This window comes from Abramis brama (genome assembly GCF_963993115.1).
Source record: "Abramis brama genome assembly, chromosome: 25".
NCBI classification, from domain to species: Eukaryota; Metazoa; Chordata; class Actinopteri; order Cypriniformes; family Leuciscidae; genus Abramis; species Abramis brama.
The window spans coordinates 25,188,439-25,215,707 of record NC_139987.1 but is presented as its reverse complement, the minus strand read 5'-3'; the positions used below and the strand labels follow the sequence as shown (position 1 = coordinate 25,215,707).

The 27,269-nt window shown below is 37.0% G+C and overlaps 1 protein-coding gene across 1 annotated transcript in view; it reads right to left on the bottom strand.

The window, feature by feature from the left end:
- cntnap3 (contactin associated protein family member 3) overlaps positions 1–27,269 on the bottom strand; it is a 127,352-nt gene that overhangs the window by 298 nt on the left and 99,785 nt on the right. Inside the window, exons 17-24 of the mRNA XM_084105379.1 lie at positions 18,689–18,907; positions 15,556–15,795; positions 14,711–14,935; positions 12,400–12,533; positions 8,675–8,762; positions 4,279–4,497; positions 2,663–2,734; positions 1–462 (exon numbers count right to left, since the gene is read on the bottom strand). The exon at positions 1–462 is cut by the window's left edge and continues 298 nt beyond it. Coding sequence (XP_083961505.1) covers positions 266–462; positions 2,663–2,734; positions 4,279–4,497; positions 8,675–8,762; positions 12,400–12,533; positions 14,711–14,935; positions 15,556–15,795; positions 18,689–18,907 — 1,394 coding nt within the window. The 3' untranslated portion in view covers positions 1–265. The remainder of the gene's footprint in view (positions 463–2,662; positions 2,735–4,278; positions 4,498–8,674; positions 8,763–12,399; positions 12,534–14,710; positions 14,936–15,555; positions 15,796–18,688; positions 18,908–27,269) is intronic.

Here is a 27,269-nt window from a genome sequence, read left to right as displayed (position 1 = left end):
TTCAAAAGAATATTTACAACCAATGAATGTCATTATACACACCTTAGAAACCGTACTATTGTGCCAAATCTCTGGACAATAAATGTTTTATGTACAAAAAGGGCATAAACCGAGGGACACGTCGCTCCTTTTCAGCTGCCCCGTCGGATGACAGTCTCTCGGATGGTTTCCCATAATGCACCGTGAATGTTAATGTCTCTAGACTCGACAAGGCATTTCAGTCCATTGGTTTAACTGGATTAGTCCGATACGAGGGGAAAGAGCGTCATATGAAATATTCTTTTTGGTTGTCACTGATAATGCCCAGTGAGTTTGGATCCGTGTTAAAGGGCGTTTCGGGACTGTCGTCTGTTTTCCCCGCTTTGGGCTCTTGGGTCTGAAACGTTTCTTTCCGCCGGTACAGGAATCGCGCCATCACAGCCAGCGCGGCGAGACTCACAAATATCACGACCGCAATGACACCTGAAAAACAGCACAACAGTGAAGAGATCTAGACGTCATGACGAGAGTACATTTCTACATCTCTGGATGATGAAACATGCAAAATGTGTGATGGTCACACTGTGACGAACTTAAAAAAAAAAAAAAACCTTTATTAGGGAAAATAATATAAATAAAATATTGTAAATAAAAATACAAATTAATCAAGATAAATGTATATGATTTTATATTCATTATATGAATACTAATAAAATATTCAATGCATTTATTCACATTTAAACTGATACATATAAATAATAAATACAAATTAGTTAATATACATTATTAATATATTAATAATGACTTTATATAGGGAACTTTATATAAATAATATAAAAATATGAATGTATTAATATGAATAGGTTTAAATTATTTAATATTAATACTGATTGATATTATTATACATATAGAGGAAAGAATATTATAAATTAATGTAATGAATATAAAAATATATGTGTAATGAAAACTAAAGGAATTCCTTATCTTTGTTTTATGGTGATGATTCAACTTTGGATAACTACTGCAAATTAAAAAAATTATTAAAAATTCAATATCGGATGAAAGAACAAGACAAAAAAATAAATTGTGAAAATTTATATAAATAATATATAAATACAAATGAATTAATAAACAATAGGAATATATTATAAATTAATATACATTTAATTAATATAAATACAATAAACTTATATACATTAAATGAATAGGCTACATATAATTTATAAATGAAATAAATTAACAAATAAAAAAACTGAAAACTGAATGAATTCCATAATCTATGGTTTATGGTGATAAATCAAAATTGGATGTAATTACTGCAATGCAAATTTAGGGAAATCTATATAAATAATATCAAATTAATAATATAATAATATAACAATAATAATAATTAATATAAATGTGTTAATTTTATTTTAAATTCATATTAATATACATGTGTAAAGGTACAATTATTATACATTAATATAAATGTAATGAATATACAAAAATATATAATTTGCAATGAAAACGGAAGGAATTCCATATCTTTGTTTTATGATAAATCAACTTCTGATAACTACTGCAAATAAAAAATATAGTGTACTTAATGAGGTTAAATTGAATAAACGCCATAAAGCATTCAAAAGTAATCCCGTAAATTGGTCAGTTAGTGGCGGCTGGATTGTAGTGCCACAAACTGTTTAAACCGCAGCTGGCGGACAGTCAGAGGACTCACGCTTCTATCATGTCACAATCAATCGTAATTTACACGATGTTTCTGGACCTGTTAAAAACAGAGAGAGAGTTGGCAAAAAAACCCTTGGACTGTCGCTAACCATCAGACGTGTTGTGAATGCTTCTTCGCCCTTAATTCTACACGCTGTCAGAGCGAAACGCCTCTAAAATGTTTCTCTCCTTTGTGGCCGGTTAAGCATGGCACATTTAATTATAAAGGGTAAAAGAAATGTCTAATTGAGGCACCACAATAAATCTCAACTCAATTTAATGCCACATTACGGTGGCTGTGAAAAAGGACAAAGTGTATTCTGGATTGTAGCAGAAGCCCCTTAATCAGAAAATAATTTCTTTAAATGTTTAATTAGTTTTGGGGACCTTTGTTAATTTCATTCTATTTACCGATAAGTTTGGAGAAGTCAATGTGAATGCAGCTGTTAAATCAGTCATTACTGAGGGCCACTCAGAGGTTTTCTGATTAGTTTTATAGAGTCTTTTAAATGCACACGGAGGCTGAGCTTCCCAGTTCTCTTTGCATGACAAATAATCCAACGTCTTTATCATTCAGTGCAAGTTTTAGCTCACAAAATGGAAATTCTGCCATCGTTGCGGCTCTTTCTTCCCGTTGAGCACAAACGGAGCTGTTTAGCACAATGTTGATGCTGCTCCTTTCAGTGCAATTTTCCTAAAGGCCGGACATCACTTTTGCTCACTTCTGAACTTTTATTCTGCATTTATTGTCCTTTTTGAAGCTCAACTGAATAAAAAAAGAGCGGGTAAACATTTCCCTTCGTCTTCCACAAAGTTAATAAAGTCAAAGTGGATTGGAACGAGCAAATGATGGTTTGGGTGATTTGTTCCAAGAGCAAGATTAAGTCGATATGAGCAGAAAGCAAGCAAATAATAATGAATGAAATGAGGAAAGATGAGCAACGGAGTGTTTCTCGAAAGCATGACATCCATTTACCTCCGATCAAAGCCGAGTCGCTGCTGATCGCATTGACTATGGGCTCGCCCGCACCTACTGTACCCACATGATCTACAGCAGAGGAAGAGACACAGAGATCATCAGCAGGATTGAAGCGCTTATCGCTCGCAGGTCGCGGCTCATTGAATACGCCGCTTCAAACGGCAATACAGAAATGATTATGCAAATGAAGGTCTTTCTCACGCAGATTAATACAGAGATCAGCCTTTACGATCATTATTGCTCTAATTTAATTAGCACTGCGGATGGATTCAGTGAGCCAGCGACCAAAGTTTGCAGAAATTCCACTTTCAGGAGGAATCTTGGGAGAAAAACTAAGAAGTTTGGAAAAGAAAGTCAGAGGAAGATATAGATGCCAGAGAGAGAGAGAGAGAGAGAGAGTGCGCTCTTGTACCTCAAAAGTGTTTTAATCAATATAAACATGTCAAGGTTTAACTAACTATAACCACGATTCAAACTGTTGCTCTGCTAGTATCAGTACTTGAGCTAAAAGATAAAACTAATGCTAAATTTAGAGTTTTATTGATTTTTTTGATTGACCTTCCAGCATTAGTACAGATTCTTAAAGACAATTGTCATTAAAAACACTGAATTATTTTGCTGTTACAATGACACATCAGGACTAGACCAACAATGTAAAACAGACAACATTTTAAAATGGACCAAAATATACAAATTAATCATCTAAAATCGAATTGCTCATATTTTCAAAACCCACAATCATTTAGGAGTCTGTACATTCAATGACAAGCAAAATTCGGTTTGCACTGAAGTGCCTGCATTCATGTACTTGTGTAGAGTTTCAGGCCTCGATAGTTTAAACGTTGGGTTGATATCTACTCAATTCACTAAAACATGATTTATTAATCCATTGGCAAAGGCTCTTGGACTGACACAAGGATAATCGGTCAATGTTGATCTATAAAAGACCAAATATCAAGTGATTAATTGGCTTGACCGATAAACCAGTTGAGTGCATTAGTACCCGTCCACTTTTCCAGCGGCGGTGGTTGCCGAAGTATTTTTCCCACTTATTTTTCCTTTCCTTGGAGATTTAGAAAAATTCTTCATTAAAGCCATTATAAGCCATACACCAAATCACAACATGGACAAAGATACAAAACTGTGTATTTAATGGCTTCAACAAGGGAAAGAACTTCTCAAAAAAAAAAAAAAAAAAACATCTATAGAGGAATATAAACCTATATATTTAAAGATGGTCATTATGTATATAGAAACAATTTATTTTACATGTATTGCAAAATGCACATATACTAAATATATATATATATATATATATATATATACACACACAAATATTTAAGTAGTCTGTGAGCGATTATTTTATATTCGCAGTGCTTCATGGGATTCTCTGCAGAATTATGGGTAATGTAGTTTTTCATCAGGAATTCTGTTGTTGAACATGATTATTTAAAAAATATGTTGAAATATTGGCTTCAACTAAAGCATTTACCATTGATTAGCAACCTTGTAGCTCACAGTAGGTCTTTACGTGGAGAAAATGAATGGGATTTTTCCTTCCGGGCTGTTATGTTGTATAACTTGGGCAAACAGGGCTGTTTTGCTGGCTTTACCTGTGAGAGAATGAGTCGTCTCAGCTGCGTAGGGGTTTGATGGTAAAGACGAGCCACAGCTGGATTGGGTCAGAGATCCGGTGACTATGACAGGACTCGTGTCTGGATATAGCAGAGCCGCTTTCAACGGAGAGATGGAGTTAAACTGGACCACAGACAGACAGCCAGTGAAGCCCAGAGCGTTCAGACGGCCGATCTCTGGATCCACTTCACCAGATTCTGCAAAGGCACACATCCGAGCATTCAATGAGATCTCAATCATATCTTCTCGAGACAAATGGAAGCTTTTCTGCTTCTCCTGAAAAAAAGACCCCAATGATCTCTCACGTGTCTAGAGTTTCAGAAGGGATCTCAACATCTCTAAATACCCAATACCCTGCAATATAAAGACACAGATCTCAAAAATATATCAATTGTTTATCTCGGATAGCAATTACATGGAGATCTAATGAAAATGTTTGATCAAGTCACAGCTTTTTAGGTGTTTCTCTTGAGAAAAAGACACCAATGATGTCTAGAGTTTCGGAAGAGATCGAAACATCTCAGACTGGACTCCAAGATAATACAATATAAAGTAAAAGATCTCAAAAATATTTCAATTACTTCTCTCAGATAGCTAATGAAAATATGTTCTAAGAATGTTTTTAGTAATGTTCCCATTAAGTTGTGAAAATGTTATTTCTGAGTGTTCTATGAACGTTCAAAAGTTCAAAAACATTCTATTCTTGATTATTGTTAAGGAAACATTACATTTTATCATTCTGTAAACGCTTTGGGAATGTTACATTTCAATGTTCTGAAACAAGTTGTAACATTTAATACATACATCCATACATACAATAAAAATGTTGGGTTGTTTCAACCCATGTTTTGGGTCCAATAACCCAACCTTTGGGTTTAAAAATGTAATATAATTTTTTTATCCAATGGTAGGGTTTGTCCATATTTGACCCCAAACAACCCAGCATTTTTTTAGAGTGAGAAATGTTCCAGAAAAAAAAAAAAAACCTTCTATAAACGTTTTTGTGCTAAAGTTTTGAGAACATTATTATAGACCAGATAACTTTAAACAAACATTCAAATGATGTTACTGGAAGAATGTTTGTTCATAAGTTTGAGATAGCTTTACCACAATGTTAGCCTGAGTTCTGAGAACATCCCCTGTTTTCTGGGTTAATGGAGATCTAATGGAAATGTTTGGTTAAGTTTTCTGCTCCTCAGATGTTCCTAATAAGAAAAAGAGCCCAATGATCCCGCACGCGTCTCTCCTCTAGAGCTTCAGACGAAAAGTCAGAGATCTCATTATGAACTCAAACATTTCTCCTTAAATTCTCCCAAGACCAAATGATCTGAGCTGCTTTCACATTCATTTTATATGTCAACTATTGATTTATTTCTATTTTGTTCCTTCTAATGAAACCCAGGAGAAACATCTGAAACAAACTTAATCAATACACAACTTGTGAACTCCATTAAGCTTGGAAAGAGCAACCACTGAGCAACAATATTCTTCACAGCATGTTCTCACACTCTCGGCAACTATACAGTAAGTCTCACTTCAAGCGCACACTAGAGCACAACTGAACACAAAACCATGCGATTTAGCTTTTGTGCAGGACATCTCGAGCGAAAACCGCATGTCGCATTCCATTCCGCAGCAACGGCAGAGAATTGAATTGCCTGAAGAAAGTCCTTTTATTCAGATATTGAGGCAGAGGCGACTCAATGGTCAATGGGCAGTAACAAACATGATGTATTTGACAAATAAACATGTCCATGAACATTTTTCTTTATTCGACATCAAGATTCAAGGTCTTTTGTTTGCTTTCTTTTCTAATTCAATACATTTTTCATTACAAATTATATTATCAGCATTGCACTTTGAGTGAAAAGTTAACCCTATAAAGCATATTTCATACATTAAAGGGCCTCTAAATGGTCAACATGATCAAAACTTTCCTGAAAAACCAGTTGCACACAATCTATACATGCATGATTGAAGGTTTATACTTTTTTTTTTTGCAAGTAAAGGCCTTTTAGTATAATTGTACATCCACATTCAGGTTTGTGTGTTTTTCCTGTGAATTCTTTACTGATTTTTAAAAACGAATAGCAATAACTTTCATATTGTTAGTATTATTTCAAGATGAACACTTACTGGACCGAAGCAACTTATGTTAACTTGATTATGCATAGAAAAATGATGATACAATGTGAGTATCAAATCTGATCCAAGGTTTATTTGTTCATCTTTCAGTCATCATTGTATTGCATTGCATTATGTTTTGAAACTTTGATCATAATTAAGCATTTAAACCATCTAAGGCCTATTATTGTGAGATATAGAGTGACAAATGATATTTACAATATAAATATCAGCATCTGCACCAAACTGCATATTTTCGCTCAGTTTGGGACTTTGAATAAAATGTAGGTGTTTTCATCTCAATATTTTGCACTATAACATACTGTATGAGTCATAAAAGCCTGATGCATCAAATATGATCAACAGATTGTTTTTTATATTTAAAGGTCCAATAAACTTGCATAAAAAAAATATATTTTTCTGACTATTATTTCATATGTCAGGCTTTACATTGAAAAATGAACATAAATTTGAGAATGTCTTGGTATTTGGAGTGTCTCTCTTCTGACACGAACCAAACCTGATGATCATGTTCTCCAGCACGATTTGAACATCTGTTTGGCATATAGCTTTGAACGCGCCTGTACTGGTCTAATATTAATCTTCAGGAGCTCACATTTGATTTAGTTTTCATTACAAGTCGATTTCTGGCCGTGATCAATAGTGTTTGCTGGAAATGACACACAGCCCACTGTCAGCGACACACTATCTGAATTACAGCAAATGCGTTTCATGTCACATGTTCATATGAAAGGTCATATGAACGCACAGGCTGCCACATGAGAATGTTTCCCTCCATAAAGCGCCGCCAACCTCGACCTGTACGACATTACAACGAGATTGAACCAAGCTAATTTAGCTCATGAGCATCTCTAGGTAACTAGAAATGAATGATGGGGGAGGTACAGTAGATTATAAACCATCCATCATCACTGATCATAAGCAACCATAAAAACCTCTTTATTTTCTTCATATCTGTAAACCCTGCCAGTAAACCTAATAAAAAAGGTAATTTCCAAAAGTCACCATAAAATAAGTAATTACATTTGTGCAGTGTATTTTTTAGGACCATTAAATTTTTTTTGTCATGCAGTTGTAAAAATCACCCTGAACAAAAATGTTTTATTAAAATCAGCAAAAATAAAGGCAATATAACAAATACTACAATGCAGTATTTAAATAAAAAAATAAAATATTATTTTCACATTTCAGTTCAAAATATTATATTCAAAATATTTTGCACTGAAATGAGAATTTAGCAGCAATTTATGCAACTAAAGTGTCATGAGAATAATGTCACAATGCAAAAAATAAATAAAATCTTTATATTTATCTTTATGAGATTGAGGCTGCAAGCTTCATATTTTTAAACTTCTGCTGTATTATTTATTAACTGAATGTTTTATTCATCTATTTGGGTTTTATGACTAGAAAGTTGTGTGCTTCAGGTCCTATTTATAGACATTAAAAAAAAAAAATCAACCTGACCTATTTCACGTCCCCCACAGACGACAATAATAACGACTAAAGTCAATATTAGTCTTATCTGAAGTAAATAGGACAGACCGTACTCTATTCACACACAGGCTGAGGAGTTCGCCTGACCGAACAAACAAACCCCTGATGCTTCCGCTTCCTCCAGACATTTCAGCATATATGATGGCTAGAAAACCTCTAAAAGGAATATAATAATATATAATGTTACAGTAACTGTACATAATTCAGAGCCATTTCCTCCTTAATACAGAAACACTGCGGTGATGTTCAAACTAGAGTACTTCTGCTTACTGAATAGGATATACACTATGTAAGACTTTTGGTTTTTGCTCATTATTTTGATGCCGGATACACACTGGATGACTGTTGCTTGTCAGACTGTACGAACATGATCCCTGCTGTAAGCCATGTCACACTGTAGGATCTCAGTTGTCACTTTGATCATATAGTGATTGTCGTAGGAGAAGCTACAGTGCAGGACTGTGTCTCAAAACTTCGGCACTGGCAGAATTTCATTGGAGGTCAAATTTGATCGCAATGGTCATTAATCGACTGTCGGAGAACATGTCAAACTAGCAATCAAAGACTACAGATTTTGTCCCGGGATCATCTTTTAGGATTTGCAGAATTGACAAAAATTGGAATGGCCAAAACCATACAGTGTCGAAATCATACACTTTTCCAGTCCTAAAAATCATATTTTTCAAAATCCCCTAATATTCCAGGTGACCGTTGACAGTGATCTTTACTCACCGAGCACTTTTCCGATGACGATAGATTTGATGGCGTTGAATTCAGTGTCTGATGTTAGATTGAAATCTTCTTTTGCATGCTGATCGACCTACAAAAGATGCAACAAGCCACAGTTAAAATTGTATGTGCATCGAGTAAAAACGTTTTCCCGCGTCATGTTTATTCATAGCAAGGCCATATTCGTCTGGAAGCATTTGTATTAAAACTGCTCTTCAAAGCAACCGTAAAGCACATTACTGCTGGTTGATTCAAAACCAGATGATGTTCTCCGGTCTGGCCGTCTGTTTGCATTTAAAGTGTGATTATTGCGACGGTTCAGACTAAGAGCTGAGGTCATGGATGGATCCGCGCTCCCGCCACGACCTGCACCACCACAGAACATCGACTGTTACTGAGCAGCACGTGTCATGCATCAGCGCTGCAGTGTCCTCATCAAGTCCTCCTTATCAAACTCATGAATATATGCATTACCGTTTAATATTTAGATGTACATGGTAGCCTTTTAGAAAGAGATTAAAGAGATTTCTTTGCTACAGCCATTCAAGGCACTACATGAGAATAGTGTAAAATTAACAGATATCACCATACTCTTCCCAACCGATTAATCAAAGTACATTAAAGCACATTTTTTTTGTATCAAGTTTTCTGAAGTGTTTTGTTTAAATGATGCATAATCTAATTAAATATGCACTAATTTGCATACATTTTCAGAACATAAATCTGAACATTGATTTTGGAAACACCATAAAATACTGTCAACAGCCAGAAATGTGTTTAGGAATGAAATGTTTTATAAATCAGGAGAATTATATATGAACAAACCCCTCATTAAAAACCTTCAAAAAATAGATAGGAATTGTAAACTGTAAAGTTTGGTGTATGTGCTACTGTCACAATCCCTGTGCTGTGTCTTGTGCTTTGTAGGACTTTTATGTTGAAGTGTATTCTTAGTTCCCCATTGAGTACTTCCTGTGTTTGGTCCCTGTATTGTCTTGTACCTTGTTTGTCACCATAGTTACCCTCATTAGTTCCCATGACATCAATCACCAACACCTGTCCCTTGTTAACCTGTGTATTCAAACCTCTGTGCATCAGCTGTTTGTCCGTCACTGCTCTTGTATGTGTGTTCCTGTTGTTGCTCCCCTGTCTTCTGTGTGGATTATTCTCTTGTTCCTGGACTGGATTATCTGTGTTTCTCAAATAAACTGGTGCTTGCATTTGGATTCGCTCTCTGTTCCTTGTCCCTGCTCACATATAACAGCTACTGATATCTGGCTCATTTTGAGAAAATGGCCTTTAAAGATATATGTTGTAATTGAAATCTACAGATGCAAATAGATAAAGTGTACTAAAATAAAGACTTAAGGCCATTGCACACTGAGTCCGAAATTTTCGTATGCGTTTTTTAGTGTTCGTCAGCCTTAAAATTCGTCACGCACAGAAACCTTGCACACTGAGTCCGATGCGTATTTATTAAACCTTTGCGGGAAAAAACGCAAAAAATACAAAATGGATTCGTCAAGCAGTGAGGATGAATTTGTTGCCCTCTTTCTTCTTAAAAAGAGAAAGAAAAAAAGAAAGAGGAAATATTGGGTCCATCCAATCCTGAGATTGCACTGAGAGGAAGGAGAGTTTCACCTCCTTATCAAGGAGTTGCGAAATTATCCCAAACGATTCAAAATTTACCTCAGAATGTCAGTGGAACAGTTTGATGCTTTGCTAGCGATACTGGAGCCACATATTAAAAAGAAGACCACCAATTTCCGTGAACCAATCGATCCTGAACAGAGACTGACAGTATGTCTATGGACGGACACACACACACACACACCGGCGGAAGCGCTGGGCAGACAGAACAGCTGTATACAGGTTATATTTTATTCAGTGTCTTTGTAATCCGCATTTTGTGTTTCATACAGTACTTGTGCTGTGAGACGAATAGTGTATCAACTTGTCAGACGTCATTCTGGATTTTGTCGTTCGCTTGTACGGTGGCTCTGAATTTTCAAAAAACCTCTCAAAACACTGGCTGTGGATGCGAAAAACGCAGAAAATCGAACCCAATCCGAATTTTTTTTTTACGGACGAAAGTTTCGTAGACAGTGTGCAAGCGTGATTGACATAACGTGAGGTCGAATTTTTTTTTTAAACGTGCGAAAATTTCGGATGCGAATTTCGGACTCAGTGTGCAATGTGTTTTTTTCCCCACTAGTGTTATGGAAGCAAAATAACCTACTGGGCCCTATCTTACACCCGGCGCAATACAGTGCTAAGCGCGGCACAAGTGTTTTTTAGTTTCAGCCTGATGCAGTTATCATTTTCACGTCCTGCGCCACGTTGTTTAAATAGCAAATGCATTTGTGCCGATTTGTGTGCCCATGGGCTGCTGGTCTGAAAATGATGTGTGTTCTGGCGCATTGCTATTTTGAGGAACAGAAATAGACTGTGCCATTGACCAACTGAACCCTGGTCTAAAGTCAATGGTGCAATATTTATTTTTTGGTTATTTAATGAGCGCGTTAGTAATGTGCGGCTATAGGCGGGTCCACAACACACATACACTCTGCTTATTAAACACACAGGGGCGTGCTGGAATTGTGTGGGCGTGCCACACAAACATGCCAAATATTTAAAATAAAAGGATTACAATGTAAAAGATTATTATTGTGTACATAAAGATATAGTGGAATCCGGCTTGTCCCGTAGGTGGTCTACTTGCGCACTTTTACCTCGCGCACGAGCAGATCCGTTTGCGCTCTGGAGACGAGTTCGGTCTTTCCGCTATCAAATTCCGTCATGTAAATAGCGATTCCGCCTAGCTTGGGTTTCCCCATGCTGCCTTGCACGCAGCACGATTTTATTCACGCTGCTAGGCAGCCTGGATTCCATGGACCAGATTTTCCCCTCAAAAAGGGAACCAATCACAGAACGGGGAGGGAGCAGCAAGACGATGATGACGTCTATCCGACACACCGAAGCAGTTTGTTAATATCTATGGATCCAACATGGCATCAGACGCGAAGTTACCTTTCGATGCAGCCTTAGATAGTGTTCTAAGTAGTTTAGAACGCAAGTTTATTTCCTCGTCTTCCTCGTCAAATTTCTGTCGCTCTACATACGTCATCTGGTATAATTGAAACGATTGGCTATGAGCTACGTACAGGCGCATTTGATAGACATTCGTAGCGCCCAATAAACGGCTCTGGGCATTCGTAAACCACGCCTCAAATACGAGAAAATTAACATGTGGTTCCCAGACCACGTCTCAATGAGATGAGGTCTGACGTTAGCCAGGCTAGAATCTGCCATGGTGCGAGCGCAACTGGCATTTAAAGGGAATGGGAGATGAGACTCTGATTGGTTTAACGCACGTAAATCCCCAAAAACACCCATTACTCATTAAGAGAAGAGGGACAACCCTTTTAGACCAATTTTTTTAAGTGGATTCGGACACGCCCTAAGTGAACTTGCGCCGTGCGCTTTAGACCATGCGCTTAGATCGGTAAAATAGGGCCCAAAATCTCAAAATCTACCAGTCCATGAAAAAAAAAGGTTTTGCCTGAAAAGGTTTAAGTTTTGGTGATGATTTCCCACCACAGATGCTGTTAATCTGTGCATGTTGAAAATACCCAGAATATCCCTTTGGTGCGTTTAACCCCGTCCCAGTTTGATGAGAAATGCAGAGAGATGCAGTTTCAACAGCGTCCTTCAATGGGTCACAGTACCTGAACACTGAGCGTCTCGGCGAGTCTCTGGACGCTCACTCTGTGGAGTTGCCCGTTGGCCAGATTCCTCGCGCTGGCTCGGAAAACCTCCGCCTCTCTGTTGTGCTGCAGCTTGTACTTGATGTCCAAATGTCCTTTACAACAAAGAGCATTTGAGTTTCTAAATATCTGAGACAAACAGAAACATCAAAAGCAACAGAAGCGAGCACGCTTCTGCAACTATAAAGCTTCATCTTAAGAGGATTAACATGTTATCCTCTGTGAAACAAAACTGATGCCGAAATAAATTAAAAAAACAAACGTTTCATCAGTTTTGGGAGGATTTAACCATCTGTATACAACCAAAACGTTTTTAAGCTGTCTTTATTAAGCTAAAACTAGATTTTTGCAGGTTTTGCATGTGACAAACAGTATTCTGAGTGGTTTATAGCATGTTGCTCTGGATGGCTTTTGCTTACAATTTTTGGTGAACCAGTCAATTAATGTGAACTGCATGTAACAGGAACAGGAACAGGAAGCTGTCAGCCCGAGCGCCAGGGTTCTGGAGGCTGTTATCTAGTCTTCTGGACCTTCTGCATAATTGGACTAGTAGGTGTTATTGGCACATGCTGTCTGGAAACCCAGTGTGCCGGGATGAGCCAGATCCAGAGTTTCCTCCTGAATTCTGCTTCTGCAGCGCGGGACGCCACAATAATTGGCATCAAACATGGTACATAAAACAAGACTATTTTGGGCAACTCACTTTGACTTTGGTTAATCAAAATAGCATTTATTTACACACTGTCATATAAACATCCATTCCAAATTCAATGACTAATTTGCAACACTGTATTCTAACCAGTTTAGGATTATTTATATGCTATATTTATCAAAAATATTTATTAATATCTTGACTTAGCTTTAATTTTTATATTTTATAATTTTATATATTTTCAAAGTTTGCATTTTAATTTTGTCATGTGCTTCTATTAGTTTTTGTTTTATTTCAGTTTCAGTAAGTAACTTTTAAAAATTTTGTTTAAGATATTTTTAAGTTTCATCTCATTATATTTTATTTCATTTCAGCATTATTTAAACGATTAGAAAGCAAAATAAACGATAAAGAAAATTAATTTTAATAGTTTCAGATCTACTTTTTGTCAATTTTATTAGTTTTCTTATAAATATTTAATTTCAGCTTTAATTTATTTTAATTTAAATTTGTTTTCAGTTTGTTGCCAAGGCAACATTTCAAATTTTTATGTTTTTTTTTTAAGTCTAAGTTTCTCATTGAATACATTTTTTTTTCAGCTTCATTTCAACGATTAGTGAACAAAAGAAACAGTAAAGAAAATGATTTTAAGTTTTAGATTTAGTTTACAATAACAACACTGGTTCAAACCAGAACTGATGTAATACATTTCCAGCAGCAAATAAGATTTATATTATTATAATATTTATATTTATAAATAATGGACATTTACATGAGAAAAGTTTTATTGCATTACGCTCGGTTAGGACACTACCTAGGCGTAAGATTTCATAAATCAAACTTTATAAGTCTTTTTGCATGATTCATTAAAAGAATTGGCTCAAAAGAATCTTTTACTTGGACTACAATGTTTTGCAAAGAAGATGCAATAGAAAGATGTGTAGTAAATGTATTGTCTTTGCATTATTTAGTGGCTCGCAGCCTGTTTAGCTTGTCACATTCAATTCTGTAAACTCACAGCGTAGGAAAAATATTATTTTTACATAAAAAAAGGTTTTATTGCATCATGCTTGGTTAGGAAAGTGCAAGACTGATTCAAATAAACTTCATGAGTCTTTTTTGCATATGATTCATTAGAAGAATTGGCTCAAAATAATCTTTTAATCGGACTACAATGGTTATCTTCTATATTTATTGTCTGTGCAAAATATTTTGGTAGATTTAGGAAACCCTATAAGACGTGTCTCTGATATCCAGATGCCATTCTGGATGAAAGTTAGGGAACTTTTTAAAAGACGAGAGCTTTCGAGAAAATTCCCTCTGAGAATTGGACAAGGAGAGCCTACAGTATATGCGCTTAAAAACATCTCTGGCACGCAAGATCACAGACGCATGTTTACATGCAGTCATGAAAGCATGGAGGTCTCAGGAGGGAATAAATCCCCCGCCGGCATGCGACGTGCCATTTCCCTTTATGGAGGATTTCTGACAATATACAAAGTAATTTACTGTGGCTGACATCCCGGTGTCTTCAGAGATTCCCAGACTCATGCTAATCCAAATGAATGTGCTTAGGGTGCATGGAACCAAACCAGAGAGGAAGATTAGAGAGTTTCAGACCGTTTCTGTTGAGCAGGACGGCGAGGTATTCTCTGTAGTACGAGTTGACGTAAAGCAGCAGTGCTGGCGCTTGGCTTGTCCTGAAGCTCAGCGAAATGTTCTCTCCTCTCAGAGTTAAATCAGAGTAGATGGAGGACGACAGCGCACTAATGTTCCTGTTCAGCTCGTACGGCTCTTTAAACGTGTACGTGACGGATGTTCCGGGTTTGAAGAAGGCAGAAACATCTGGAAGTGAGATCAAACACACCTGGATTAGGATTATACATATGCAGAACTATCATTACTGTGCTATATTTACATTGACTTGGCAATATGGCCCAAAAAATGTTTTCCAAAATAATTTGTTATTGATATTCATCAAATATTAATTTAATTTTACATGTTTGTTAGACCTCAAGTATGAATGTAAACATAACTTGTTAATATATATATATCAAATATATATAACATATAAACTCGTGGGAACGTGATAATAAATCGTGGCCACGCGATGTAAAGTCGTGGCCTTGAGATCATATGTTGAGGGAATGATATATTTTTCTCAGCTCATTTGCATTTAAAGGGACAGGCACAAAAACGGTGCGTTTTTGCTCACCTTCAAAAAGTGACAACTTTAACATGCTATATATAAATATCTGTGGGGTATTTTGAGCTAAAACTTCACATACACACTCTGGGGACATCAAATACTTATTTTACATCTTGTAAAAAGGGCATTATACCAGCCCTTTAAGTAAAATATTTGTGCAATGACCTTTGAGTTCATTATCGCCATTGAAGATTTGACAAATATTGATATTGATATACAGCCCAGGTGTTAGGGTTAACACATTTGTTTAGTGTACCTTTATGACAGAAGGTTCCAGTGAAGGGTGAGAGACTGCAGTCGCAGGTGAAGCCGTTGTAATTCTCCACACAGGCGCCGTGATTCTGGCACAGGTCCCCGTAACTGCTGCAGTGTCCGGGACATCCCGGCGTCACTCCGGGCGTGATCTCTGCCCTCTCCTCCAAATCCAGCGTCTTCCCGTTCAGCTTCAGCGAACGAATGCAGCCGAGAAATCCTTTCTGCCTGGAAGCGGTTCCTCCTGAAGACACAACCGGAAACAAGCACAGTCGTTCTCCAGTCCTCCAAAACACACAGCTGTCACAAAGCCATTTAAAAGACAAGATGATGACAGCAGAGTTACAGGAAAAAGACGGCTTTTATCGCGCAGACAGCGTAACCTTCGCGCGTGTTGTCAAGGGTTTTAGTCTGAACTCGAGCCGTCCGTTCAAAACAAATGATCGCTGACCCTTTTTCCCCCACTGATGTGTTGAATCTTCTGTCATTTTCTGCTGTCAGTCTTTCACTGTGGTTTTGTCCTTGATATGGTAATTGCTTTTGGAGGAAAATTGTGTTTTTTTTTTCCATTCTGTTCCTGCAGATGACAAGCTATAAATACAGAAATAATGCGCTCTGCATACATTAGTGCTTAGCGTTTTAGTGCTAATTCGTTTGAGCGAACACCTCGCTGTGCCAGCTGTGCCGTATAATCATCTGTGAAATATTCAAAGCAAAGTTTGAAATGCTGTTAAAAGTTTTGACATACCAGTGATGAAATACGAGACAAAGGCAAATGTGTATTAGGTCCCTTCAATATCTCAATGTTCTTGGACAGAAATCAGAGTACATTGAGAGCAATTGGAAAGTTAAGTCCCCCACATTATAAGTTTTTTTTTTATTCATTTTTTAGATATTTTTTTTTTAATGCTTTTTTACATTTTCAACCTTCTTTAGTGTGTAATTTTGCTGTTTAAGATACAAAAAAAGCACAAAGTCCCTCCAGCGGGAGTTCTTTATATCAGTGTCAGTGTTTCTGAACTCCCTGAAACGCCTCCATTGTAGTCTTGTAGGAAAGAACACGTCACAATATTCCTCATTTAAATAATTCATGTGCAGAATAAAGGGGCAGGGCCTGATTGAGTTAGTTAGTAGCGTGTTAAACTGGTGGTTATGGTAAGGGGCGGAACATTTCCCAAACACGCTAGAAGTGCTTGACCAATCACAACACACTGATCCAGCCGACCAATCAGAGCACAGTGTGCTTTTCAGAAGGAGGGGCTTCATAGAGACAGGAACTAAACAGAGCGTTACTGACAGACTGGGAAGAGAGGAGCTGCAACAATGGAGAATATGGGAAAAAATAATATAAAAACTATAATACAATGTTGTTGTTTTTTTACTCAAACCACTTAAGTAAACTTAAGGCAGTATAACTACTCGCAGTATAACATTTTATAACTACAATGATGTATGAATTTTTATTATGATTTTTGCTATATAATAATAAGAATGAGGTTTATGTCAAATTACAGCAAAGGATATATTGAGTAAATGTGGTTAATTTTCACTAAAATAATATCAAAATGCAAAAAAAAATCATAATAATAATAACTTAATGGTCCTAAAATATGCATCAAATATATAAATAATATAAAATAAAACAGCGTTTTTATTGTTAACTGAAACTAAAAATATTAAAAATCATTTTCAATCATTAAAAAAAGCTGGAAATTTTTTTTTGAAGTCTGAGATCTCAATATAAACTCTCTAGATTTCTTATTAAATTATTTGAGCTGTAATCCACATTATTTCATAGCTCTATCTTACTTCTAAACATTGTGTTTATTTGTATTTCTCCTATTGGAGAAAGGTGATACTTGAGGTGAATCATAACTGAGATCTCCATTAAGTTTCCTAAACGCTAAAAGAGCAACTTCTGAGCCTCATTTGAGTCTGTGGAAAGTGGATATCTTGATAAAAATAGCTTTCTTTGCCATGTAATGTCCTGAACATAATATACACAATACTGAAAACGTCTCTTCCAGTACAACGACTGACATGTTTTACCCAGAAGACCTCAGACCTGCATTATAAACTGGCTGAAATGGAGGTCTTCATATACATGAACAGTCATGGGCACCTCCGGATCCAATTGCCGTTGAGTGCTGTACAATAGAACTAAAGATTGAACTATAATGACACTACTTTCTCAACACTTACTGGAAAACTCATTCCCGCTGAGTTCCTCCAACAGAGAGACACCTTTCAAATTTGCCAGGAGCTCGGTCAAGGTCAACAAATCTAACTTCACAAAAAACATTTGCATTGGCTCCTGATGAAACTTCATATTTCAGGTCCATATTTTCACGCCAAAAATCAAAAGAAAAAATAGGAAATTATATTTTGCATAAAGAAAATTAAGCCTGTTTTTAGAACCATTAGGACTTTTTGCATTATAAATTTTTTAAATAATATTTTCAGGACATTTACTTACAAATTCTTCTTCTTATAATGCATCCAGATGTTTTATATTTGTTATAATTCTAATTATTCTTAATTACTCTTTATAGTGAAAAATACTATAATACAACTTTTCTTTTTTCATTATAAAGGCTGTATAACAAATACTACAATTATGTATGAATACCTTTAAATAACACATTATTATCACTCCATTACAATAATCCATTAAAATAATTTTTGGTAATTCAAATAGCTGAAAAAACAAACAAATATTAGATTGACTAAAATTACTAAAAGTAAAACTGAAATAAAAATAAATTAACATTAAATATTTAAAAACAAAAACTAATAAAAATGACCAAATTACTATAAAATTAATCCATTGTTGGTAGTGTGTAAATAATACTAAAATAACACTGAAATAGAAATGTAAAAACAGAAATAATAAAAATATAAAATATTTGTAAGCAACATTTTTTTATACATTTTTTGGGGGTAAATATTTATAACAAAAAATTCCTCTTTTTTTGGGGGAATTTGGAGCGTTATATGATCTGGACATGTTGTTCTTCGTGAGATTGACACAAAAATGGACAAATAATGGCCGTCCAAAACAGTGATAACAGCGATCTGATTTCTGAACAGCACACAGGGTGAAGAGACATCATTTTTCTGATAAATGTTCTTCCTACCCACAAATAACTGGCTGTTGAGCTGCAGATGAATGTGTCCATCAGCGGGAGCTTTCTGGAGGGCCGCGGGATGGTGGTCCACGTACAGCGAGGCTTCCTTCACGTTGCGCTCGGCTCTCACATGATGCCAGCGGTTGTCGTTCAGAGCGCCGGGCGTCTCAACCCTCACCTCGAAGGGACCGTTTCCCACGTCGAACGAGAAGACCACTTGATTCGGAGCTGGAAAGAGAAACACAGTTGATTGATGTTCATCATCATACTAGCAGATTGACATTCCGCTGATGTTTCGTTCCAGTTAACAAGACGAATGAGACATGAGAACTGTTCCAAAAGGAATCATGATGATGGAATCTGTTGAGTGGCAGATGATGTTTGAGGGTTTGAGAATAATCCAAAAACAACACGCTGTCCTCTAAACGGCTAAAAGAATGAATGATAAAACATCTATCAGCTGCCTTGTGTGTGAGGTGAGCATCTCGCTGATGAACACCCTCATAAATAGAGCTAAAAACCCATAGGAGAGAAAACTCTCACATCAAGGGCCCTATCTTACACCCGGCGCAATGCAGCGTCAAGCGCGACGCAAGTGTTTTTTGCTAGTTTCAGCCTGACGCAGTTATCATTTTCACGTCCTGCGCCACGTTGTTTAGATAGCAAATGCATTTGCACCCATTTGTGCGCCCATGGGCTGCTGGTCTGAAAGCGAGGTGTTTTCTTTGTTGTATTATTTTATTTTAATACTGTGAAGCTGCTTTGATACAATCTGTATTGTGAAAAGCGCTATACAAATATACTTGATTTGATTTGATTTTCTGGCGCATTGTTGGACCGTTGCTATTTTGAGGAACAGAAATAGACTGAGCCATTGACCAACTCAAACCTGGTCTAAAGTCAATGGCGCAATATTTTTTTTGTGTTATTTAAAGAGTGCGTTAGTAATGTGCGCCTATAGGCGGGTCCACAACGTGCGTACATTCTGCGTTCTGCTTGCACACTTTTACCTCGCGCACGAGCAGATCCGTTTGCGCTCTGGAGACGCGTTCGGTCTTTTCCGGTCTTTGGATTCAGACACGTCCTAAGGGAACTTGTGCCCTGCGCTTTAGACCATGCACTTAGATTGTTCAAATAGGGCCCCAAATCTCTTAATATCAACTGCTTCTCCCAGAAACCAATGGGATGAATTGGAGTCTTTTGTACAAGTCAGGTGAAGTCTAGTTTCGCGTAGCTAGACCTATAGACTGGCAGAAGGCCTTGCAGCTTTCATTGGCCCAGAACCGGCCAAGACCACATCTGACCGACATGTAAAGCAACCAATCACAGTTTGTTTCATTTTAATTCATGTTTAGGGGCATGAAAATCTAAAGTTGACGTGCCCACAATAACAGACTGACATTCAAGAACAATGGCGCTGTGAACTTCACATACTTTTGAAAATGCAGCGTTTAGTTGATCCTGATAAGCACTCATTGTCACAGATATAAACACAACAGCGTTCTTCTTCCACAAGGGGATTTTGACATCAAGATTGGCGGACCATTAAAGAACGCGACACACATGTCTCCCAGAAACTTCAAAACTCCCAAAGTGTTTGCCGTTTAGTGTGCCATATGCATCAAATATTCCATGGACATGCTTTCAAAAGCTGAGACTAGGTCAAATCAAGACAAGTCACCTTATTTAAACTCAGCTTCACTGTAATAAACAAGAAAATAACAGTAACGGTAACAATAACGGTCACACCAGGTCGCTTTGTTTCTGATCAGTGGGAAAGAGACTCAAATAACTCAGTCGATTTTTGTCTTACAGATACTGTAGATGTTATACATCATTATAAACGGTCTACTTTTGTGTACACTCACAGGAAAAACTAAATGTTGTGCTTTTCGCAAAATAAAGAAAACAAACATGATGTGCGATCTTGTACATAAAGAATTATTAAAACGAGAAGCATTTTAGATTTATAAAATTAAATCACTGGTTCATCAATGAGGAATCCGATTTTTCTGTTTTTCCATAATTAAATGGAGAGATAATTGGATGAATACATGATTTGTACAAATGTTCTCAAATAAATGAAACATTCTAACTGTGAAGATCGATGCTGATTAATGAAGATGTATTTCTGATGACTTCAATCATTAGGTCTTTCACTGCTGTGTATTTCATGTGGTTCACAGTAAAAATGTTAATGGATTTGTAGTATACTTAGTATGGAATAAATGTATTGTAAATAGATTTTGGTATGTTTTTTTCACTAGGATGTGTCTTGTGTTTCATGTAAATTACTGGTGGGTGTGATTAACATGGTTAAAAAGATTATGCTCTCTGTGGATAATTGTTAATTGAAGTTGACGTTGAGTGATTTTGAAAAACCTAAGATGTTTAACTGACTAATCTTGATTACGTCAATCTAATTAATTGTTTAAATAGCGGATGGAGTGGATTTAACACACTGAAAAATGCCTGTGAGCTGAAACGTACATGTTATTCAACTAAAAAGATGTCAAATTTTGAGAGTGGATCATAGCTCTATTTTGTCGTAATAAAATTACCTAGTTTTTTATTTGAATAAATTATGTATTTTCTTTATTAGAGTGTAATATTTGTAAGCTAAATATCCTGTTTTTTATTTGATTTGAGTGATATATGGCATAGACATGTTCTTGACAGTTCTTCTTTGTGAGACAAAGGAACAATTGTTCTTCCTACCAATTCCTAATTAAATCTAGTTTCCACATCTTAGTTTCTTCACATATGTTGAAGACTCGGCTGAACTTCAGGCTCCCGCCGCTCCATCTGCAGGATTTCACCACATCTGAATGAAGACGCCTCGCGGCTGAGAAAGATCGGCACCTTCTGTCATGAAGCACTTTCTAATGACAAAAAAACTCTCCAAAAAAACGCTGATGATGTGCTAAGACCTCTTTATTATTCACTGCACGCGCGGCACAGCTGACGCTCAGGGTGAGCTACAGAAAACACACTGCTGGAGCGTCTGTGTGGGAAATATGACACTAAAGTGAGTTGCTTTTGAAAATGTAGAAGCAAGCGCATGTGAGTCATCATCTCAATTGTTATTAAAGGGTTTTTTCAGCCAGAAATGAAGATTCAGTCATTATTTACTCGCACTCATGTCACTACAAACACTTTATTTCTTCTATGGAACACAAGTGGGGATGTATAAATGAATGTTCATGCTGCTCTTTTTCATACAAGAAAGAGAAAGTTCTATATTAAATATACACTATATTCAGGGCTTGACATTAACACCTGCCAACCTGCCAAATGCGGGTGTATTTCAGCAGTGGCGTGTAACGCAGTCACTCCTAATAGACACTTTGGCAGGTTGAATTTTATATATAATATATACAATTGTAGTCTTTTAAAAAGGCATGTGAAATAATAAACTAAGTGCAATGCATTGTTGTCAAAAATATACATTTTTTGAGACATATCGATACTGAAATATCTGAACCGCTTCCAATACTCATTTTCTGCAGAATATACACGATACTAGCAGCGCTTTCTCTCTCTCATCTTGACACACAAACCCACCCCCCCTTCACTCACAGACTCACTCACTCACAGACTCACTCACTCACTCACTCACAGACTGACTCACTCACTCACTCACTCACAGACTGACTCACTCACTCACAAACTGACTCACTCACAGACTGACTCACTCACAAACTGACTCACTCACTCACAGACTCACTCACTCACAGACTCACTCACTCACAGACTGACTCACTCACTCACTCACTCACTCACTCACTCACTCACAGACTCACTCACTCACAGACTCACTCACTCACAGACTCACTCACTCACAGACTCACTCACTCACAGACTGACTCACTCACTCACTCACTCACTCACTCACTCACTCACAGACTCACTCACAGACTCACTCACTCACAGACTGACTGACTCACTCACTCACTCACAGACTGACTCACTCACTCACTCACTCACTCACAGACTCACTCACAGACTGACTCACTCACTCACTGACTCACTCACTCACTCACTCACTGACTGACTGACTCACAGACTGACTGACTCACTCACTCACAAACTGACTCACTCACAGACTGACTCACTCACAAACTGACTCACTCACTCACAGACTCACTCACTCAGACTCACTCACTCACAGACTCACTCACTCACAGACTCACTCACTCACAGACTGACTCACTCACTCACTCACTCACTCACAGACTCACTCACTCACAGACTCACTCACTCACAGACTCACTCACTCACAGACTGACTCACTCACTCACTCACTCACTCACAGACTCACTCACTCACAGACTCACTCACTCACAGACTCACTCACTCACAGACTCACTCACTCACTCACTCACTCACTCACTCACTCACTCACTCACAGACTGACTCACTCACTCACTCACTCACTCACAGACTCACTCACTCACTCACTCACAGACTGACTGACTCACTCACTCACTCACAGACTGACTCACTCACTCACTCACTCACAGACTGACTCACTCACAGACTGACTCACTCACTCACTCACTCACTGACTGACTCACAGACTGACTGACTCACTCACTCACAGACTGACTCACTCACTCACTCACTCACTCACTCACTCACTCACTCACTCACTCACTCACTCACTCACTCACACACACTCACTCACAGACTGACTCACTCACTCACAGACTGACTCACTGACTCACTCACTCACTGACTCACTCACTCACTCACAGACTCACTCACTCACAGACTCACTCACTCACAGACTCACTCACTCACTCACTCACTCACTCACTCACTCACTCACTCACTCACAGACTGACTCACTCACTCACAGACTGACTCACTCACTCACTCACTCACTCACTCACTCACTCACTCACTCACTCACTCACTCACTCAGGATGTATATTGTTGCTGTTAGGTTGCGTATATTGTGCATAATTTTACTCATTCCCACAGATTTTGTGCTCATAAAGCCACATCTCAGTACTAACTTGATATCTTTTTCGCTGCTTATTGTGCTTAAACAGTCAAATACATACAAAATAATGTCATAAAAAAATGCTGGTCTTGGCAAGTATTCATGTAAACACAGTTAGTTATGTTTTAAGTGAACGTAAACAGTTGAAAAAGAAAACTGAAATCTGTGCGTCAGGTCTTAAAGAGACAGCAGCCTAATTAATACACCAAAATGTATATACACTACGGTTCAAAAGTCTGGGGTCTGTAAAAATAAATTAATACTTTTATTCATTAAATTCAATTGAAAGTGATATTTTTAATCTTACAAAAGATTACAAAACATTTATAATGTTTCTATTTCAAATAAACGCTGTTCTTTTGAACTTTCTATTCATCAAAGAATCCTAAAAAATATATATATATATATATCACTGTTTCCACAAAAATATTACGTATCACAATTGTTTTCAACATTGATGATAATAATCATAAATGTTTCTTGAGCAGCAAATCATCATATTAGAATGATTTCTGAAGGATCATGTGACAGTGAAGACTGGAGTAATGATGCTGATAATTCAGCTTTGATCACAGGAATAAATTACGTTCTATAATATATTACAATATAAAACAGTTCTTTTAAATTGCAATAATATTTCACAATATTACTGTTTTTACTGTATTTTTAAACACACAAACACAGCCTTGGTGAGCAGAAGAGACTTCTTTCTGACCATCAATATTTGTAAACCTTTCTCAAACAAGGCTTTGTCAAGTCAACATTCGAAGATTTGCTTTTCCAGTTAATACTTACAGCAACGTGAATTTCTTTGATTTTCAATTCAGTTTAATTCTATATCCTTAGATTCAAATTCAAAGTGCAATTCTGCACACCGTCTCTTCAAATCCAGGAAGAGAACTGTAATTTAAAAGGCATTTTCAATCCATCTCTGAATGGTGCTCAACCTCGATATGGAAAATAACTGTTTTGCCACATGAAGGAAATAACATGCTGGCGAGCAAATCACAATTTTAGCTTGAACTATTCCAGCACCCCACAGCTCAGATCTCAGACGCCATTGTTTTTTCCATCGGCTTCTTTGAAACGAACTTCCTCCGAGTTCACGTCCAACATGAGCCGCCTCAACAGGCACCCAAACCAGTCAGAATATAATGAGAGGTTAATTGAGCTCTTCCAGCCAAAGGATTTGTCATTATAAAGGAACAAGTGGCAGGGCGCTGTAAGGTCTTCACATACTCTATTCTCATCCATCACACGAGCCCATTACGTCCAGGAATTTAACAGCTCTTTTATGCAGTTAAAGAGTTGCGTAATAGACAGGGACCATGTGGCGGAGGGGTGTAATAAAAATCTAGACACAGACCCAGAGGACATGGATTTTATAGGGTTCGGATGAACGCCAGACAGATAGTGCTCATCTAGCAGCAGTCAAAGTGGATTTTACATTTTGGAAGGGAAATGAAAGTGGTGTTTCTGCATGATTTTTAGTGTTTTGTAATGCGGTTTCTATCATCTTTTGCTTTGTTCATCTGTGTGATTTTTTTCAGCTGTTTTATGGTCCAGCAGGCAAAAAGAATATTTTATTATGAACTCCCAATTCTCATTACTGAAACGCATTCATATATATTACTTTTAAAACTTCATTTAAACAACTAGAACTATTATGACCTTGGCTATTATTAGCGTCACACCATGTCCTAACTACACGCGACGCGATAAGATTCCAGCGACAGGCACTGTGTCTGTCCACACTAGACGCGACGCGACTGTGAGACGCCACAACGTCAATAAAAAATCACAGCCAATCAGAACAGCGTGTGGGCGGAGTCTCACGGCAAGTGCACAGCATTAGAGAGTAATCTTGACGGCACTCGCAAGAAAATGGAGAAGTAGCTACATAATCAAATTCACAAATATTACACCATTATTAAAAATACATAGGCTACTGAGTTACTAAAACTATTTTTGTCAAATAATACACTTGTTTGTTCACAGTTTGAACGTTCTTGTTCCCATTTGTTTAATTTCAAGATCTGAGGTGAATTATATCCATTGTTGCTTTTACAGCTACAAAGCTGGAGCACTAAATGATATTCAGAGTCACATTTCACGCTTTTAACATTAAATAAAGCACATAAACAGTACCTGAGATGATCGCTGCCACTGTAAAAAAATTGCTGTAGTTATGCAGCTGTTTGCCAGTAACTTACTGTAGATTTAAATTGATGTTATTTACTGGCAACAGTTTGTTCAAAGTTAAATGAACATTAAACATTAACAAGTCTTTATCTTTACAGAATAAAACTATAAAATAACAATCTAATGCAAAGCATTCTGGGAACCAGAAATCTTCATCAACCTTTTTCTGTTTTTTTTCCTTCAGATTTTGGTTCCCAGAATGCTTTGCATGAGGCTGTTATTTTAGTTTTATTCTGTAAAGATAAAGACTTGTTAATGTTTAATGTTCATTTAACTTTGAACAAACTGTTGCCAGTAAATAACATCAATTTAAATCTACAGTAAGTTACTGGCAAGCAGCTGCCAGTAATACTGTAATTTCTACAGATTTCAGTGCACACTTTGTGTTTGTTGTTCCAGCGCGACGTCGCAGACAAATAGAAACCGTTTCTAAGATAGAATCGTCACGTGTCGCCGTTGCGCCTGGTTATGACAAAACCTCTGATTAACATGGAAAAGAACCTTTTATCACGACACAGTGTCATGCACTACTGTTAGATCTACAGGAAGACATGAGGAATCATTCATGTCTGGAGCACGAAAACAAACACTGAACTTTCATTCTTCGGTTTAGGCCTTCAGACCAGGGTTTCCGTTGTCCGGTAATTACCGGACATTGGCCGGAAAAAAAATTAAATGTCCGACAAAATTTAATCTCTCCGGTCAAATTGTCCGATTAAAATTGCCTTATAATCCCGCCCCCCTAACACAATCTGAATTTGAGAATAAGCCTAAAATGTATAAAGCAAAAATACACCGACCTTTGGCTATGTTATAAAGGAACAGGCTCTACCGTTTGAAAGTTATTAAACATTATTACATGGCTTGGTTGAATTCCAATGTGGAATGCGGTCTGTTATTTCTTGATATCAGACGCTGCGAAGCACTAGCGGCGCCAGGATTTTGATTGTAGGTCGGCCTCCAGAAAACTGGATGGGCCAGTTAAAATAAGCCAAAAAATAAAAAATAAAATAAAAACGGGTTCCCCTTCATCTCCGTTTCAGCGCTTTTCTGGGCACTGAGGACAGTGACTCAGTAGCCTACCTGAATTTAATGCGTAAAAAAATAAATAAAAACTTAAACAGGATTTTTTTTGTTGCTTTTTTAATACAATTACAATTTCATTTAATTTATTGTTTAATACAATTATAGGCCTATTACTTTTAGTTTATTAACAGCAGCAACAGCTGTAAAGATGAAGTTGACGATCGCCATCTCCTTATGAACGCGCCTATAGAGAGAAATGCACATCATGGATTACATAATCAGAGAGTAGCCTATTTCTTTTCATTTTAAATTGTTAAAAAGACATTTCAAGCTTTCTTAAGATATATTTCATGT